The 18,682-nt window shown below is 39.3% G+C and overlaps 1 protein-coding gene across 1 annotated transcript; it reads right to left on the bottom strand.

Annotated features, from left to right (window-relative positions):
* Window positions 1–349: 349 nt before the first annotated feature.
* Window positions 350–17,570, bottom strand: GNB1 (G protein subunit beta 1). Its single transcript, XM_054395087.1, has 10 exons — window positions 17,525–17,570; window positions 11,428–11,535; window positions 10,782–10,820; window positions 9,302–9,408; window positions 7,795–7,858; window positions 6,232–6,394; window positions 5,720–5,786; window positions 4,051–4,252; window positions 3,131–3,347; window positions 350–456 (listed from the first exon to the last, which is right to left on the bottom strand). The coding sequence occupies exons 2-10, from the start codon at window positions 11,482–11,484 to the stop codon at window positions 350–352; spliced, it is 1,023 nt and encodes a 340-aa protein (XP_054251062.1). The 5' UTR covers window positions 11,485–11,535; window positions 17,525–17,570.
* Window positions 17,571–18,682: the final 1,112 nt, after the last annotated feature.

Here is an 18,682-nt window from a genome sequence, read left to right as displayed (position 1 = left end):
TGTAATCAAGTTTCAAGCTTTGCTCTGGCCACCCACTGACGCATTTAGCCATTATCTCACCATTTTCAAGAACGCCATTTATTTACTAACTGGGGCTCAGAAGACTGTACAGTCATCCCTACCAGGGAAATAAAACATGCCAAAAATAGCTCAGCATCGCATACATTAAACAAATAGCCTCCAAAAAAACAAATGTGTTGCTTGTTTTCCTTTTTTTTTTAGCCCTCAGTGACTTTCCTAATCTGAACTACAAGCTTGCAGCATCAGTAAAACAGCACTGCTCAGACCTGGGAAAAAGCATTCTGTATACTAGCATGGACAGCCCTAATGAGCTGGATACCTACCTACTTCAGTTCCAGATCTTGAGGAAGCTGTCCCATGATCCTGTTGCCACTGCCATCCCATCATCAGTCACACCTAAGCAACTGACACGGTTATCATGACCAGCAAGGACACCTATAAATAAGAACATGTAACAAACATGCTTCATTACTGGGATCATTTCAGATTTCAGGTCCAGTAACGCCATGGCACAAGTTTGGCCTGGTTAACCAGCACTTTCAAACCTCCTAAACAAAATGGGTGCCATTTTTAACTGATTTGGGGTTTTCTGAGCACAAATTTAAGTATAACTAGATGGGTTTCCACGGGGGGAATTCAGTAAATGCACTACTCCAAAACTTCCGTTGTCTCTTCCCCCCATTACGACCTTCATTGGTTTCTTGAGAGTTGTGCAACTTCTCCTGACAATGTCACAGCAATAAACACGTAACTCTGCACTGCACAGATCTTACGATTTCCTCTCCACAGTGAAAAAGATCAGTTGGATTTTACAATTTCTTTATGTGCAAAATCAGAAGTTAAGCTGAATTATGTTATGAGCATTAAAGCACTTTTCATCTAATCTTGTCTTACTACATTTACAAGCACTTACAAGACAAACTCCTACATACAATTTATTTGTCAATACAGAAATCTGCTACAATTCAATTATAGTACTATTAAAAAAAGAATTGAGACTCGAAACAGAAAAATTAAAGGAGCCAACATTTTCCTCTATGCCCTTCCATTTAACAGTTTCGAGGAGGTAAAAAGAAAATCTAATTACATTCAAGTTCTTTCTCGTCCGCAGCACTGAGCTAAGATACTCTTAAAAGACTTAAAATTAATCTTGCTACATAGATGACACTGCTCACAAGACTCTCCTCATTGATCTTTTGGGCTTTTCCCCTCCATTTACTGTTCTCCAATAAGAACATGAATTAAGTCACCTTTAGCTCACAAAGTTTTGTGTTTAAAAACGTGTATTTCTAACTGTTCATTCAGTGCAATAAAGACACTACTTCACACAGAAGGAGTCCTGAGTGAAAGAAGTCACATTTCTGATGCACTTTCCAACAGCAGTAATGCTGTGTGAGTAACACCAGTAATCTCCAGATCCTATTAAATCCATACACATGTCTAAAGCCTCAGCACAGAGCTGTGCACTTCTGCAGCAGAAGCCAAACTATGAGCGGTAAAACAAACCACACAACCCCGAGAAATTCAGCACGATGCATAAGCCAGAGCTAACAGAGTATCTAGGAGCTACCTAGAAGTGACTGTGGAAATAGCATTAATAGATCAAGATTCATTGGCATAACCAAGAGCTGCAGAAGAGCACCAAGAAGTCTTACACAATTTTAACTGAATACATAACCACAAAGGGGTTTAATATAGAATCAGGCAGGACAGAAGTGTCAAATCTCCTCAGTCTTCAGGCTCAGAAGATTTCACTAAGCAGAATACTTGACAAAGTAGTTGTTTAAATCAGTTCTAAAACTTGACAATAAAGAATCACACTTCGTGAGAATGTGGACCATAAACCCAGAGCAGTATACAAGATTCGTTTCTCCTCTCTACAAGTAAGCAAAATCACCACCTCCTGCTGTGTTTTTCTTCATGAAGGTCTTTCACAGAAAAAAACACAGGGAAAACCATGGAACTGTTTTACAGTACTTAAATACAGCCAACTGCAAACTAACCTGGACATTAATCAAGAGCAATTTCTTAATTCATCCCTATATAGGCTTATATACACATTTATTGTCTCAATAACCAAAGTACAAGAACGTTGAGTCTTCAATCCCAACACACAGATAAGGCCTCTCCATAACATGCATCAGTACTGAAATAACTGGATTTTGATCCATTAACTTGCAAACAGAACCAAATGCTGCTCACAAAACATGGACTGAGTGCCCAAAGTATATTCTGCCCTCAAAGTGATGAGTCAATTTGCATTAACTAATGTACTTGAAACTAAGCCTTTCAGCTGCATGTGGAAGAATATTTTGCTTGGTTGATGGTTTTTGTCTGCTCTTACAACCCACCTTGGATAATTTTGGAAGCCCAGAATACTTCATTTGGTAAGAGAGAACAGGCCCTTGTTCTCATCTCCTATTTTGATGATAACAAAACATTTATGGCCTAATTTATACCTTTTCTCCATTTTGTTTTGTTTTTTTTCCCTACTGCTTTCATTTTAAAGAATTGAAGTTAAATTATGTTAATCATTAAACCATAAATTTCATATTAATTTCCTCAATATATTATCTCCAGTGTTTGTTTCTCTGATTGACTGTCCAACTACTGCTACATTAGTAAAATTCTTTCCAGTGAGAGTGGTGAGACACCGGAACAGGTTGCCCAGGGAAGTTGTGGATGCTCCCTCTTGAAGGTGTTCAAGGCCAGGCTGGATGAGGCCTTGGGCAACCAGTGGAAGGTGTCCCTGCCCATGGCAGAGGGGTTAGAACTGGATGATCTTTAAGGTTCCTTCCAAACTAAACAATTCCCTGAATCTATGAACATAAGTGTTGAATTGTTTGAACATAAATAATGCCAGATAGTCTAATAATAAACAACAGCCCTCTACTCCCAAAACTTTGTTTTTAATGGCAATTTTTCATTGTTCCCTTCTGTCCTTTAGTTGGATTCCAGTTTATCATTAAGCTACTATCATCATTGGTCACCCAACACTAGTTACCAGAGTTTTAAAGCCGAGGCAGGGAGTGGTCTGTGCATATGACTCAACTCACACATTCAATATTTCACACAGTGTTTCTAATATTCGTCATCAAAAAACATTTACCTGCTCTATCAGCTTTCAGTGTGTCCCAGACATTGCAGTTGAAGTCATCATAACCAGCTAAGAGCAGACGTCCACTCTTGGAAAATGCTACGGAGGTGATGCCGCAGATGATGTTGTCGTGTGAATAAACCATGAGTTCCTGATCAGCCCGAAGATCAAAGAGCCTGCAGGTAGCATCATCCGAGCCCGTGGCAAATGCATTGCCATTTGGGAAGAACTTTGATAAAGGAGGGGAAGAAAGGAAAAAAAAAAAAGACACGTTTCAGACTCTATTCTTCTGTCTTATTGAGCAGATCAGTTTTTTACAGCTTGAGCGGAAAAATAAAGCAAGGAAGAGTATTCACCTCTACACTACTGGCATATGGGCAAAAACAGTGGACTAACGAAGAGCATACTGTGGAGAAGAGGCTGAAGGGTGACTTTATTGTTCTCTACAACTACCTGAAAAGAGGTTGTTGTGAGATGGGTACTGGTCTCTTCTCTTAAGTACAAGGGATAGGACAAGAGGAAATGGCCTCTAGTTGCACCAGGGCAGGTTTAGGTTGGATACGAGGCAAAATTTCTTTTCCTGAAAGAGGGGTCAGGCATTGGAATAGGCTGCCCAGGGGAGATGGTAGAGTCACCACCCCTGGAGATGCTGAAGAAAATGTGTAGATGGGGCCCAGTGGGACATGATGTAGAGGTCGTGGTGATGCTGGATCGATGGCTGCACATCTTTGAGATCTTTTCCAACCTTAATGATTCTATGAACAGCCACTGTCTCCGCTTACCACAATGGATCTGAAATTGTACACATTTCAGGTATTTCCCTCAGCTACAAAAACTGTTCAAGAAAACAAGCCAACATCATGCAGTGCATGCCTAAGAACAGAGAAATACATAGACTGAAATCCCACATCCATGCTGGAGGTGATACCTACACAGATGGCATTGATGTCCGACTCGTGGCCAGTGAAGGTTTGCCGACACATTCCTTCTCTAACATCCCACAGTTTGGCAGAGGCATCACAGGCACCAGAAACAAAACACCGGGCATCAGGAGCAAGAGACAAACTCATGACATCTCCAGTGTGCCCAGTAAACGTAGTTGTCTGCTGACCAGTTTCTATGTCCCAGAGAGCACTTGAAAGAACAATTAACAAGGCAAAAAATGAACTCATTTGTACTGATAGAATTCTTGTGTAAACCTGCACAGTTGTATCACTGCTGAAAAACTAAAACTCTGTTAAGTATTAAATAAAAAAAAATATACAAAGAGTTATAAAAACCCCAAACATTTTCTGTTGAACTATTTGGCTATGTTACAAGATAATTGTACAAGGAAGATTTGAAAAGCTACCTTAAATTTTAAAATACCAAGGGTTTATAATTGCAAAACAGTGCAAAAAACCAATTGCTAACACTCATGGCTGTTTAGCTACAAAACTCTTGCGATGTGCCACTGACTGCTGTCCAGCATTGCTACAAGCTTTACTGATAGCAGGAGTGCTAAGGCTACAGCAAAAGGTGACACAGCACTTCTCATTCTCCAACACTCTCTGAGGATGTGTAACTTTGTGAATTGTGTTTGCCACCTTAAAGCTGCTCTACTTTCCCAAGACAGCAAAAATCACTACTACAGCGATAATCAAAGGGTATAGAAGGATGAAAGAACATTATCACCTCCCTAACGAGAGGGCTAAATGTTTAAGGAGGACTAAGGGGGTTTAATTTCTGTAATTTCTCAGCAAACCAGAGCCATCAGTGGCAGATTTGCACCAGACAAACAAGAGGCAGCTGTACTTTGAAGTTGGCCTGAACTGATGTCAAGGACAAACTGTTAAGGCAACTGCAGAGTTACCACAGTAACTCCTGAAGTAGCTCTATTACAAAGAGCTTAATTTTAATAAATCCTGTTTGGGTTGGTTTGTTTTTTTAAAAACACAACAAACCACCAAGACACATTTAAAAATAAACTGGTATATAAAGTATATACTTAATAGCTGCTCAGAATCTGCGGACTAAGGCATTCAAAAAGACTGATGCTGTATAAGAGAGGTATTTATTAGACCACCTTTGCTCTAGGAATTGCTGCTTGGGAGAGCTGTAATGCTTTTCAGAACTAGACAGAAAAACGTATGTAAAAGATTGAGGTCTTTTTCTGTTCAGAAGCTAGTATTTATTAAGACATACACCTACATTCTCCTCAATAAATCCATCTGCTGTCACTGCAGACTATTTTCTAGGAGCTCTTCCCAGTAATGGCATAAATGCGGCATAAGAAAGGCCCAAGTAGAACTTTTAATGTAATAAATACTGAATACTAAACAAGACTGGGAGAAGTCATTAAACCAAATAGTTACAGCAAAAAAACACTTCCCATACCATCTCAACAGAGAATTAGGTCATGCTCTTCAGAACACAGGCAGCCAAAGCTAACACACTTGAAAGTCCGAGTTCTCCAAGTAAAAACGTGACACATGAATGATGATTAAATCACACAGTCTCCTAGATGACTATCAGATTTATGAAGGAGCAAGATTCCTTCAGCAACAGAGCATAGCTGTGCAAAGCCATTACTAATGATCATGTCCAAACTCTGCTGCTTACCAAGTGGTGTCACCAGAGCTGGTAACGATTTGATTATCATCCAAGAAACGACAGCATGACAAGTATCCTGAAAACAAAATTAGAAGTTGACGAGTTAGAACAGAGACTACTCTTCACATTGCACTCTGGCTTGCTTGTATGTTGCTTCCTCATCTCCTGAATATGCATTAAGAACTACTGTATAAGCATAAAACACAACACAAGCAGTTTTTAATATAGGAAGCTCCAAAATTTTAGACAAAATCTAATTTTGCTCCTTACAGACTGCACCAAATTGAACCAGTACAGCAGCACAGAGATACACTGGGATCACAGCAAGTCAGCCTAAACAAAGATATCTCTAACACCATTAGAGGTTTTCTCTGGAGCCAAGCTGACAGCCTCTAGAGCAATCTACCTTTGTTTTGCTGTGTTTTGGATGACACTCTCCGTGGAAACAAGGAGAGCACAAAGAGAGACACAACTAATTGCTGTGCTTAGGTAACTTAAGAGCATTCTGAGCAGGCACTCACCTGTGTGACCAGCTAGTTCACGGCTGACACGTACATTCCCTTCACGAGTTTTCAAGTTATAAATGGAACAGATGTTATCAAGACCACCACAAGCCACATAATTTCCAGAAGGAGCATATGCACAAGTCATCACCCAGGATGAGCGCAGGGGAATGGCATGCACCTGCAAGCAACACATTCATGTATTGCATCTGTGCAACAACTGATTCAATAATTCACCACCAGGAAGGTTTTCACCTCTCTCCGAAGACATGCATCATCTTTTTGTCAAAAGGACAAGAAAACAGTAAGAAGTCTTTGGCTGTTTGAGTATCAAACTATTCTGGGGGTAACTTGCATATGTAGCTCGTCAGACCAAGTCATGACATAATTAAAACCTCAGATTTGCCTTTCCTGAATCTGCTTTAATCAACAACTTTGGTGAAAACTAAATTATTTCATTGCAGTGCTCTGATTACTACTGGTTTATTATAGGTTCAGGAAAATATTGACTTCCAAGTGCAGTCAGCAAAACTGCCATTTCCAGGCTCAGATGCTATGAATGGCAAGTAAGGAAATCGGCTCCTTTCACTGTCATTTAAATCCTTCTTTGGAAACCCGCTGCAAGCAATCAGGCTTCAGACTTAAATAACTACCCCACGGTTCCTTCTCATTCTGTGCTTCAAGAACTCGATTTAAAAGTGTATTGAAGCTAAACCTGTTCTGTCATGTTAACTCCTTGCGCTCATCCTTCAAATTTGCTCTTAACATCTTCAGAAAGGGGATCATATCCTGAGATTTTGTGCAGTATTAACATCTTCCTGCATTTCTTACGGTAAAGGTGACAATAGCAGCAGGAGAACAGAATGTAATCAGTCATCCTGCAGCAACCAGCAGTTAAAAAACAATACCCTGCACTAAAACCATAATTAGCTCTTTTTTGGAAGCTGTCTACTAAAGAACTCATCAAAATAGTCACTTGAAGCCATTTTATCATTAGGAAAATTCTGACCTGTGTTACTTCCACTCTGTGCTGCAATGGCCAAAGCACATCTGCAGACTGGCATTCCAGTGCTGTTGCACTAACTGCTCCAGGGTGTTACCCAGTCAAACTGAGCATAAAACCAAGCTGTTTGCTGCTTCTAATTCCAGAGGGTTGTGGTTTGGGGTATTGTTTGTTTAGGTTTTTTTACTTTACTCTTCAGTAAAGGTAAGGATTCATTAGTTCCACAACTAGGATTCAACAATAATCTCAGCTTTATGAGCTGCTGCTGGAGTTGTGTTGCTTCTGCTTCTCTGTCCTCTGCAGCATGCTATTTGCTCAAGTGCACTGACAAAATTATTTTTGAGACAACAATGAGCTAAGACAGGAAAATATATTTGAAATAAAGTCAGTTCCCTATGAAGTGACACACATTCTCCTATGCACAACAGGCTTCAGCAACTCTGTCAAATTAATTTAAAGGGGCAACATGAGTTCGATCTTAGGACTATGAAAGTAATGCAGCCAGAATCATGACAGCTAACATTTCCCTCCTTCATATTCACAACTGAATTACATAGCAACATGTCAGTTAGCCTTACCTTGTTTGTAGTATAGCTGTCCCAAATTATAAGTTTGCCATCCTGGGAGGCACTAACTAGAAGCCTAGAGAGGAAACAAAGTAAACAAACATTGTAGCAAGACAAGAAGGAATAGCTTTGTGATGAACATCTTTGTGTTGGGGCATTTTGTCTCCACCATCAAGGCCAAGCATGGCATTACCCATTCAGTTATGAGCACTAGAAAAATAGTTTTGAAATTACTCCATTTCAGTGCTAAGTATGATGCAACACCCTCATGTTAGCACATTCTAACTTCAGGCTCAAGTGTAGCTATTAAACTAACATCACAGTATTGGTATCAGAGGGAAAAAACTTGCATGGAATCACTGCTTGCATGTCCTAAACAGCTGTTTCACACTCATGGGGTTTGGGAATCAACACTATCTACATGTTTTCTTTTTTCCTATTTTTAAAATAGGAATTTAAGTTCTAAGACAGCCCTGAAGCACAATGGGAAATGATAAGAAAACACAGCAAAGACAGCACTAATAGAAGGGGTAACATTGGGAAGATTTTTACTCTACCTGACCTCACTCCCCCACCCAGCAATCACGTCTGAAACACAATGCACTTAATTCATTGTTCAGAGCTCTTACCTGCTTTTAATGTGCTTCAACAAAGGTCAGCTACACTGACACAAAAACCTGTATCGTCTCCACATTGTCTAAGTCATTCTGGACAAAATACTCCAATATGGTATTAAAATTTGCTCTGTGCATCTTCCTCTGACCATTCCAAGCTGAACAATACAGTGTAATCATTGAGGTACTTCAGTCTCCCTCCATTATTTCTTTTTTTTGCTCTAGGTTATATTTGATTAGAGCTGTCTTGAAACACTTTTGCCAAAAAAGAAATTTAATTCCCATCTTTTAAATAAGCTATATGCCAAAGAGATGCCTGAAGCAATGAACTCTACATATCTGTAAGAAATCAGCTTCTTTCAAGGCACAGAAAACTGAGGTGTACAAGACTGAAGTAGGAAAAGAGGCCAGCTGCAACTTACAAACTCCTTACCTGTAACTTAAAAATTCCTAAGGGGAATTTCTTTTGTCCCTGCAAGGTGGCAGCAGCAAGATGTTTTAACAGAAGGTTGAAAATGTGCTGCCATTAGCGTGCCTGAAAATTCTTGAAAGGAGAGTGGAAGAAGCTGATATGGGTATCATTTTGTTTCTTTCAACTAAATCTCAGTGGTTAACAGGAAGACACTTAAGCAAAAAAAGACAACTGATAACGAAATCTACTCCATCTTCACAGTCCCTCATGTGGTACAACAGCTCTAGCTTGCAGACAAGTAGAAAAAGACTGCATTTTGGCACTAACAAAAAAATAGAACATTAGGAGAAAAAAAGCCATATTGGATGTTTCTCATTTCTCTTGCTTTTCTGAATTTCTTGGAATTAGTGGTTTCTAGTGGTAGGAACAGGAAAAAAAGAGAGTCCTGTGCACTCAATTCCCAAAGATCCGATTCTGTCTCACTAGCACCCACCTGGAATCAGTCCCCCAGTGCATTGCATAAATTTTAGCCAGGTGTCCTCGCAGTGTTCTCCTAGTGCGCATCTGAATTCTCCCCACTGGGTCAATATTGGCTGTGATCTGCAAAAGAAACGGTGTCATACACTCCATAGTTTCAAAAGTAACACATCACACACAATTACATTTAAAAGAGCACTCCAGTGCAGACCAAAGTTCCTTGAGTAGTGACTGAGGCTTTGAATTGCCTAATCCAAACTTAAGCCATTTTTTGTCTTTACTAAAGGCAGAAAGCAGCCTCTCAATGGCATTCCTGCAGGCCCTCAGACATTGCCATGCTTAGGTCGTATCTTCTTAGACCTCTAGAATTTCAGACTTTTGATCTGCATTTCCTACTCCTTATAGATAAATGTGGTAGACTGTTTCTTTCCAGAAGGGTGGGTGTGGGGAAGTATATCAGGCTTTAAAGGTCTCCACTTTCTAAGGATTAATTAATAACTTGCTTTCAGATCCAAATGGCCTTCCCTTCCAAGTATGGGATTATTAAATTCATGGTATTCCTCATTTACTTAACTTCCTCCAAGACTACTTTTATCTTCAAGAATTGAATAGCCAAGTGAGGAAGTAATCACTTTAGCTGTCCTAACACTGTCAAATTTAATATAAGGCAGTCCTTCAGTCTGGAAAGAAGTACCAGTTTAAAAAAAAAATACAAAAATAACAAAACCAAAAAGCAACCACACAAACCAGCACAACATAGTTCCAGGACTAAGCACCACACATCCCAACGATCCAAGAGTCTGTAAGTTTATTTTATGGATAACGTCTGCACGCTCCTCATGTCTTCAAGTTACAAAATTCTTCAGCAAATGCATTTGAGTAAAGATCTCTGCTTCTTTTCAAAGGCTATCAACCCAGCTTAGGACTCAGATAAATAGATAACAAAGTCCCAACAAAATTCCTGTCATGGTGGACATCTTTCCTATTGACTAACACTGAAGCTTTCCTCCTTCCCCCCTTCTTCATCTTGAAAAATACTCAACATTGTGCCTCATATAAAATTAATGACATTTTAAATTAATAAACTGAAAGTAATCACTTCTGTACCAACCATCTCAGACACACAGGTTTAATAGTCAGCATTCAAGGAAATGGACTGAAGTAGGCGATGAGTAAACCAATTTCTGGTTTTCTAGAAAACCAGAAAAGCAAAGTATGGCCACATTTTCCTCTGCCATAATCATGCTTCAGTCTAAATTCCTACCAGGTTTTTAGAATAAACCACAATATCTCCATGAGATGCACTATTCAGAATACAGATTTCCCTTTCCCCAAGGTAACACTGACTGCATCCAAGCCAGAAGGATCAAAATGTGACAGTTCAGCAAGTTGCAAAGGTATTAGCTCAGGTTCAGAAGCAGTTCAGACATAAGTGCAACATCATGTGAAAATTAATAAGTAGGTTAAGACCATCAGGGTAACTCTCAAGTGCTTACCTGAGCCAGGGTGGCATCTGCACATGCTTTCCTAGCATCCTGCAATGGAGGAAAGTTACAGAAATCAGAAGTTCTGTACATTTCTAGGTCTCTGTTTTGTCAACCTGACCAAGCACCCTGAAAACAAGGTTCAGAAAGCATTTCTGCTTCTCATCCATGGAGGAGCCAGCCTAACCGATCACAACCTGCTGTCATCGTAACACACTGAGCATATCAAGCTAACTGCTACATTTTCATCCTGAGAGAAAGGTGATGTGATTTGCACCATGAGGACAGTCAAGTGGTGTCTGGACAGGCTGTTCAGTCTCCACCCTGAGAGGTCGTCAAGTCCTTACTGGACAAAGCCCTGAATAACCTCACAGCTGACCTTATTTTAAGCAGGAGGTCACTCAGCATTGGTGATGGTCTGGCTCAGAAAAACCTCAGTATTGTTTTCTGTCACTATTATTTTCTAGTAAATACTAAAGATAAAAAAGCAATTTCCTAATGCAGGTACATGTGCTTCCCTTCCTAAATATCTACAACATTAACTCTGCCATTGTGGAAACATTTAACTTGATGTATCATTTCTCTCTGTTCACCTCAGGATGCTCAAATGACCACTCACCCATGCTGTGGCTTTGAGATCCACTGACACAATACTCACTCTGATTTGGTTTTTCAGTTGCTCAGCCTCCTGGCGTAACTGGTCGAGCTCACTCATTTTACTGTGCTAAAGGTGTGCTCCACTGCCACCTCTGAAACAATCAGAAATCTGAAAGGAGAGGTGATAATAGTGAGAATTAGTAGAAATCATAGTTTGAAATTGCTAAACAATTTCTTTCAACCAGCTCAAACAGCACTTCAAAAAAAGGCAGAGTGGATCAAGTATTGGAATATATGTGAAGGTATTTCTGCAATCTTCAGAGTAAGGCATTGCCAGACACAAATGTGGTAGTTACAAGAAATAAAATGTAATTTAGAGACTTAGTTCTTTCTTTCATTTTTGTTTTATTAAGTTTTTCTCGATTCGGTTTTGTATAAACTCAAATTTCCCTGAAGTAAAGCAGCAGATAACACTAGACATGACACTCAGAACTTCCCTGCACCATCTTAAGATTAGATTAAGGAATCCTCCCATCAAAAAATAAGCATCTTAAGTATTTACAGACCTACACAAAGCACTTGCAAAATGCTGTAAAAAGATCCATTATGAGCACGCTGTGCAACACATTAGCTGTGAGAAATGTTGCTCTGCTATCTGGATAAAAGGAGATCACTCACAAATGTTGTTCAGGATTACACTTAACTGCAAAAATGTCTCCTTGAGACTTCCAAAACTGTTTTTAACATGTCAGAATAAAATAGTAATTTTTGAATTGTAGGTTGAAGGGAGGAGCTTGAGGAACCATTGCCAACAGACAAAGCTAGTAGCTAGCAGCTTTACATGTAACTCTAATAAGACTTAATCAGCTTAGTTATTTTTTGCAAGCATGTGGGGTTTGCTTTTTTTCCTAAAGCCCTTCCCAAGGAGAAAGATGAGGGTGACTTCCACGCTTGTATCCAGTCTGAGTAACAGGGAACATATTGTGAAAGCAAATTAAAGCAGTGCAGCAAACATCACTGATGAGAAAGGTATGAGGATTTCAATGTTCCCTAAATATTGCTGTCCCACATAATCAGACTTATCTGAGAGTTCTCTTCCGTGACCAGTATTCCAAACCAAGAACCTCAAGGAACAAATGTCAGATCTTGTCCTATCACCACTTATAAACTCCTGCTCTCCTTTGAAATCCCAAATATTTTGGAACAGGAATTTCCGTTTTGTCTTAAAACCTCCATTCCCAGAACTTCAAAGCCTTTTTGCTTTACTGTGAAACGAGGTGTCTCCTTTCTCTCTTCAAGGTGTCTCCTTTCTCTCTTCTGGCTCCTGGATCATCTTTGAGCCCCTTTAATATTGCTTGTTTAGCTTAGTCCAAAATCCAGTTAAGACAAAACCCATCAAGAGTGTTTTATTATCTTATGACCACCTTCCTTTCTCTTCACTGCTCTTTTGTTTTTCAGGATGTTTTAAGACAAGTACTCTGTGGCTGGGTCTCTAGTTCTCAGCATGCAGTCATCACTGTCTACAGCTCCTATGTAGTTCACACACTGCAATACTAAGTGCTGCTCTCACCAGAAAAGGAACTAGGAAACTCTAAAAATTGTTCTTAAGAATAAACTGCAATTTTCCACATCTTTTAGCTTTTTGATATCCAATTCTCTTTCTGCCATTCTCTAAGTTAATATAGAAGCACATTTTCCACCAAGCAAATACCAACCTTTTCAGGTAGGGCACAAGAATTTAGAGAGATTCTCATTCCTATTTCAGAGACAGAAATTACAATTCAAAACTTAAGCATTTTGCATGAGGTCAGAACAACTCAATGACAGGGTTAAGATACAGATTCGTAACACCACAATTCCAGCTGCAGTTACAGGCAATTATGTTGAAGATTTTATGTGAAGCTCGACTTAAAAATATAATAGGCTGAATAATCCAATATCAGGCATAGCAGCTACATTCCCCTGTACCATACAGCTTAAAACGGTGCCAATTTATTTCTCCCAGAATTTGCGCACTGTGCAATAGAATCCTCTCCCATTTCAATGAAACAAAACTTGGTAGGGAATAGGAAGAGAGGCCTAAGGAGGTGAACACTAATCCTAGGGCAAACAGCCACATTGAGAAAGTTCATTTCACAAAAATTGAGCCCTGCAGTTTCATTCTGGATAATTTGCATGTGCTGAGTTCAAAACAAATCATGCAAACCTATTTCATGCTTATGCCTTATTGCTTAATATAGCGTGCACTGAAGGGCACTGCTGCAAGTGACACAGCCAGACGGAGCAGCTCAGGAGGGCGAGTGTGTGCTGCAGTGACACACAGACAGTGACACTGAGCAAGCTGTAGCCAAAATGCTGAAGGGACTCCAGTCACATGCCCCAGCTGATGGGTTGTCACAGCTTAACTAGCAATAGATGTCTGTCTTCACACAAATGAAACCTTCACTGCACCTTGAAAGGCCTAACAGGAACTGGATGTACACTTCAGTTACAGAAAAAAACTCTACTGGCAAATTCAAGATGATCCTACCCCAGCACTTAGCCTCCATTCTCTTCCAAGTACACAGGGGCAGAGCAACCCAAACTCCTTCCCAGTCTATGAGAATTAAGCACAACTAACAAACCCAACCTTCAGAATCATTTAACAAATGCTTTTTATCGTGCATATACATAACCTGCCCTACTTCCTGTGCAGCTAAGCTCCTCAAATTCTTTGTGAGCTCCACATCAGGACTACCACTCACTCTTTTAGTGAAAGCTTCCTTTTAATGAACAACTTCCAAATGGTTTGCCAACACTACAGAAAGATACTGTCTCCACTATCACAAACAGCATGGAGTTCATTGAACTTAAAAACTACTATTCCTAAAGGAGCTTCAATGGCTCTTGACCCCCAGTCACTTGCTGGGTCAGACATGTTTCAATGTTCACTGCTTGACAACCAATAGCGAATGCACACAACCCTTGATTTCTTCATCATCTGTAATATAGGCTTGTATCTTGAGGTTAAATACACTTTTAGAGTTACAAGTTACTCCCTATGCACTGCAAGCAACCCCAAGCTGAACTACATTTCTAACAGCATCCACTGGAATTGTTTAAACCAGATTTCCACATTCCCTTTGTAGCCTTTGTTGTTTCAATGTCAACAGGAAGTTCCAATTCCTGCCAACATGACTGAACTCAGGAAACAAAAATCCCAATGAAGCCAAAGGCATTAAAATACAGTAGCTCTCTGAAGCAGGCTGTAAAATTTATGGGACAACCAGTCAACCAACTTGGCTATTCCTCTCTCTTTTACACCAAGTCTTAGGCAATTAAATTTATGGCAGAAATATGAGATCATGGGGAAAAAATAAAATAGGGTTCTATCCTCTTGTGAACTTTTTAGCTGTACTGTAAAACTGCAGTTTATTGGTATTTAATATTTAAAAAATAATAATCATCTTTAGAACAGCAAGAATGGGAAAATGTATATGTAAAAAAACCAAACCATTTTAATCAATCTTCACTCAATATATGAGAATTCTTAATACAGCTTTGTTCATATTACAGACACAGAAGTAACAAGCCAGAGGCTGTTGGATATTCAAAGGCATTTAACCCCATTTTATTAGAAGTTTCTAGAAGAAACTGTAAGCTCTTTAAAGACAGTGCTTCTATTTCTGGGGTTCTGAAAGAAGTTACTAGATTTCTAAGGCAAACCTCATGCAAGGAGTCATTACTCAAACTCCAAACTCCTTTTTCCAGATGATCACCACAGCTGTGAAGAAATAATTAGCAGCCAAACTCAAGCTTACCTCCCTTTCTTTTGAGTAACCTACTGTGCTCTTGAAGGCAGCTTCTCCAGAATAACATTCACTTTGCTGAACTCACTCAAGACCTTTCCAGAGGCTGAAGTGCTTAAGTGTCTCTGCTCTAATTCCCCCTAATCTTGTTGACAAGAATGCCTCCTAGATAATTCTCTTCTTGCTAGGGACAACAATATGTGCACTTGCAAGGTAGTGCACTACTCTTCACTATTTCAAATGCCCCAAGTCTCTATTCCTCTCTGAGTTACCCATAGAAGAGTCTCTTTGCTCCTCTGTTTCCCACATAGGCAAATCAACAATGGACTTCACCTAAATAGTTACTTTCCCTCTATGTTAAAACTTGAGAATTCAACTATGCCAAAAGGATTTATCATGTCCAAGTAACAACTTCTGCATTTGTTGTTTCCTCTAAGCTCTATGAGCTATATTCCAGCGTAAGAGGAAAGTCACACATGTCCAGGCAGTCAATTATATATTGACCAACTCTGCATGGAATCTTTGAACTGAACAGAAAGCTTGACGAAATCTACAAACCTTCCCCATCCTTTCTGCAAAAGGAGATATACTTAGGATCCCAGTGCAGTATTTTTAATTTGCAGGTAAAGCTCACTACTACACTGCTACTACTGCCAACAAGTGAAGCAATCCCACCAAGCCACTGCTGATGCAAACTCTGGTAACAGAGGTTGAAATTTATATTGTTAGAGTATTACCCAAGCATAGTAATTTCCTAAGAAGGTTTGCCAAATCACCCCTCTCCCAAATGAACAGGCTGTCTGATATTAGTTCCTTCAACATCTCTCCTGGTAATAGCATCACTCCAGTGCGTTCAAAACAGAGAGGAGAAAAGCAAAACACATTTGCAAAAATAGAGCCAAAACTTTACAGCCTTAATAATGAGTTCATGTTATGCCTCCCAGACAGTCTCATAGCAGGTCATCTGATTAAATGAAGCTGTACTAATCTATTAGATACCATAAATCCTATTAGCAACATGCACAGCAGCTTGTACGTTTTCACAACGACAAAGGCATTAGACACAATCCACTGCTAGTTCCAATGTTTTGACATCATGTTAGCTTTGAAAAGCTGAGGGCTTTTTTGTTATTTAATCAGAAGTATATACTGACTCCTAGTTGACTTTTATTCAGCAGAAAACACAGCAAGATGAGAATTGTTTGTGGAAATCCGAGGTGATCTCTCTCCCATTTACATGATCAAAAATATAAAACACAGAAAAAAAGAAATTCAGGGCTGCCTCCCGATCCTGAAATACACACATCTCCAGATACAATGATCACCAAAAAAAAGAATGGTCTAGATAATTTTAGAAGTTCGAAATCAAAGGAAAGGTATACAGGAACACAAATGTACAGTCACACAAGCTTCTGTGATACAAACCTCATTGGAAGGGAAAAAAAATTCCTGCAGAACATGCCCTGAAAGCTCAAAGACATCAATACTCTGCTCAGGTTAAAACAACAGGTTATATAGAAAATGGGACACAAAATACTGAAAATACCAAAATGCCACTCAGTAAAAGCAACGGTTTGTCTATACTGGGAACACTGTGTTCCATTTCAGCTTCTGCTCCTCCAAAAAAGAACACTGGAGGTGTCTAGGGTTGACCAAAGGAACTAATTAGAGGACACCTCAGAAGACAGGTTTAGAGAAGGAGGTGGGTACTAGCTTGCTGCTTGCTTTAAAAAGAAAGGTATCTGATAATTGAAGATAACAAATTTAACTGATAATACCTTCTACACAGCACATGGGTAACTAGTAATGCTCCTAAGGCTAAGGGGCTTCACAAGAGTCAAATGTTTTAAGTTACAGTCTGGAAGGTAACAAAGATTTCACTGTTCCAAGAGTATCAGCAATTATTACAACTACAAAGAATATAAACTTGGAATCTTTCAGGTTCTCTTTAAGTAACACTGACACATTGAAAGGAACATTCTGATAAAAGCCACTTTGCTCAAAAGAAATTTGCCCTTCTTTTATCAAACATGGAGGATAAGTAATTTTTCATTCATGAGAGAGTAACTATTCTCATAATTTTATTTATTGCAGTTGCCTGCCCCACTGAGATGAAACAGTTTCATCTGCGGTCTCCCTCTGCTCTGCCAGCTCCATTTCTGAAGGAAAGCAGGCACTAACATCTATTATTTAACAGGTTTCCTGGCCATTTTAAAATCCTTCCTGTTGACACAAGAATACACATGCTGAAGCAGAAAACAAGCACTTCAGGCTTGCACAGATTAGCAGCTAAGAACCTGAAGTCAACCACTTTTTAAATACAGTGTGAGCTTCTCAAACCGTAGAAAATTACCTTATTTCTCTACTTACATTTTCTCTCACTGCAGTAGAAAGCCAACTTCTGCTGTCAAACATGTAAATTCTAGGAAAAAAAAAAAAGAATGCACAAACCAAAGTTAACATAATTAAAGAAACACCAGCTTCGTAACAAATCTAGCAGAAATTAAAATGCTATCAAAGCACAGACTGGTTTTTCTGAGCTAACTTAAAGAGCCAGCTTGTCTTCTTGAAGGAAACAGGCACTGCTTTAATGATACTAACATAACCAACAGACTTGCTCATGTCAAGAGGCTTTTAATCTTTTTCCAAATCTCTTGCAATCCTCAGATCATTAGTTCTCCTCCCCTAGTGATACAGAAGTTCCTATTATTAGAGTTTAGGAGTGTAACAAAACCATTCTGGCTGTCTCACTCACACAAGGACTGTCATTTTCAATGCACTACAAAACCCCCCCCATATGCATTTTCAAAGCACTGAAATTATTTCTGCTCAACACTATCCTTCAGGTATGCTGCTTCCTAAGCACAGTTAAATACCAAGATATCTGTTTTATGAAAAGAAGTTACATAAACTTCCCACTAATGAGTTCCATCAAGAGCACACTACTCTCCTAGAAGAGTTACAACTTCTAATCACTAAAGCAGTAAAAATGGACACATTGAGTAGCTCATGCTTGCAGTCTGGAAGACTCTAATGACTGAACATACAAACTGGGGAAAAAAAAACCCAAAACACTCTAGTAAGGAATTTCAGAACAATTTTTCCCCTCAGGAACCACAAAGTGATAATTAGAGTTCACCCCAAGATCTGAAACACTGACAACTGCTTATACATCCAAAACATCTGCAACCTGTCTCTATCATACAGCAAGACAGCAAGATCAGGGCTATGGGTGATGCCAGCAGACACTGGAGCTGTACATCTTCAAAGCTGCTGCATCAGGGGAGTGGAAGATCGTTCCAAGCACAAAGCAAGAATGTACTCTAAGCAAAATAATCTTCAGTCAGAAAGCCAGTTCTACTATTTCATGTACTTTATGCTGAAATGCTTAGGTGTAATGCATCTTTCTGATTTTACAGTTCACTGAAAAAAATTTACAAACCACTTCAGTGTTTGCTATGGAGGTTAAGCTACTTAGGATATGGATCATCCTCATCCAAGCTCATTTATAGATGAACAGTTTAATAC

The sequence above is a fragment of the Indicator indicator genome, chromosome 32, assembly GCF_027791375.1.
Source record: "Indicator indicator isolate 239-I01 chromosome 32, UM_Iind_1.1, whole genome shotgun sequence".
Classification (NCBI taxonomy): Eukaryota; Metazoa; Chordata; class Aves; order Piciformes; family Indicatoridae; genus Indicator; species Indicator indicator.
Note: the sequence above shows the minus strand (reverse complement) of the source record. Positions and strands in the feature narration are given on the sequence as shown.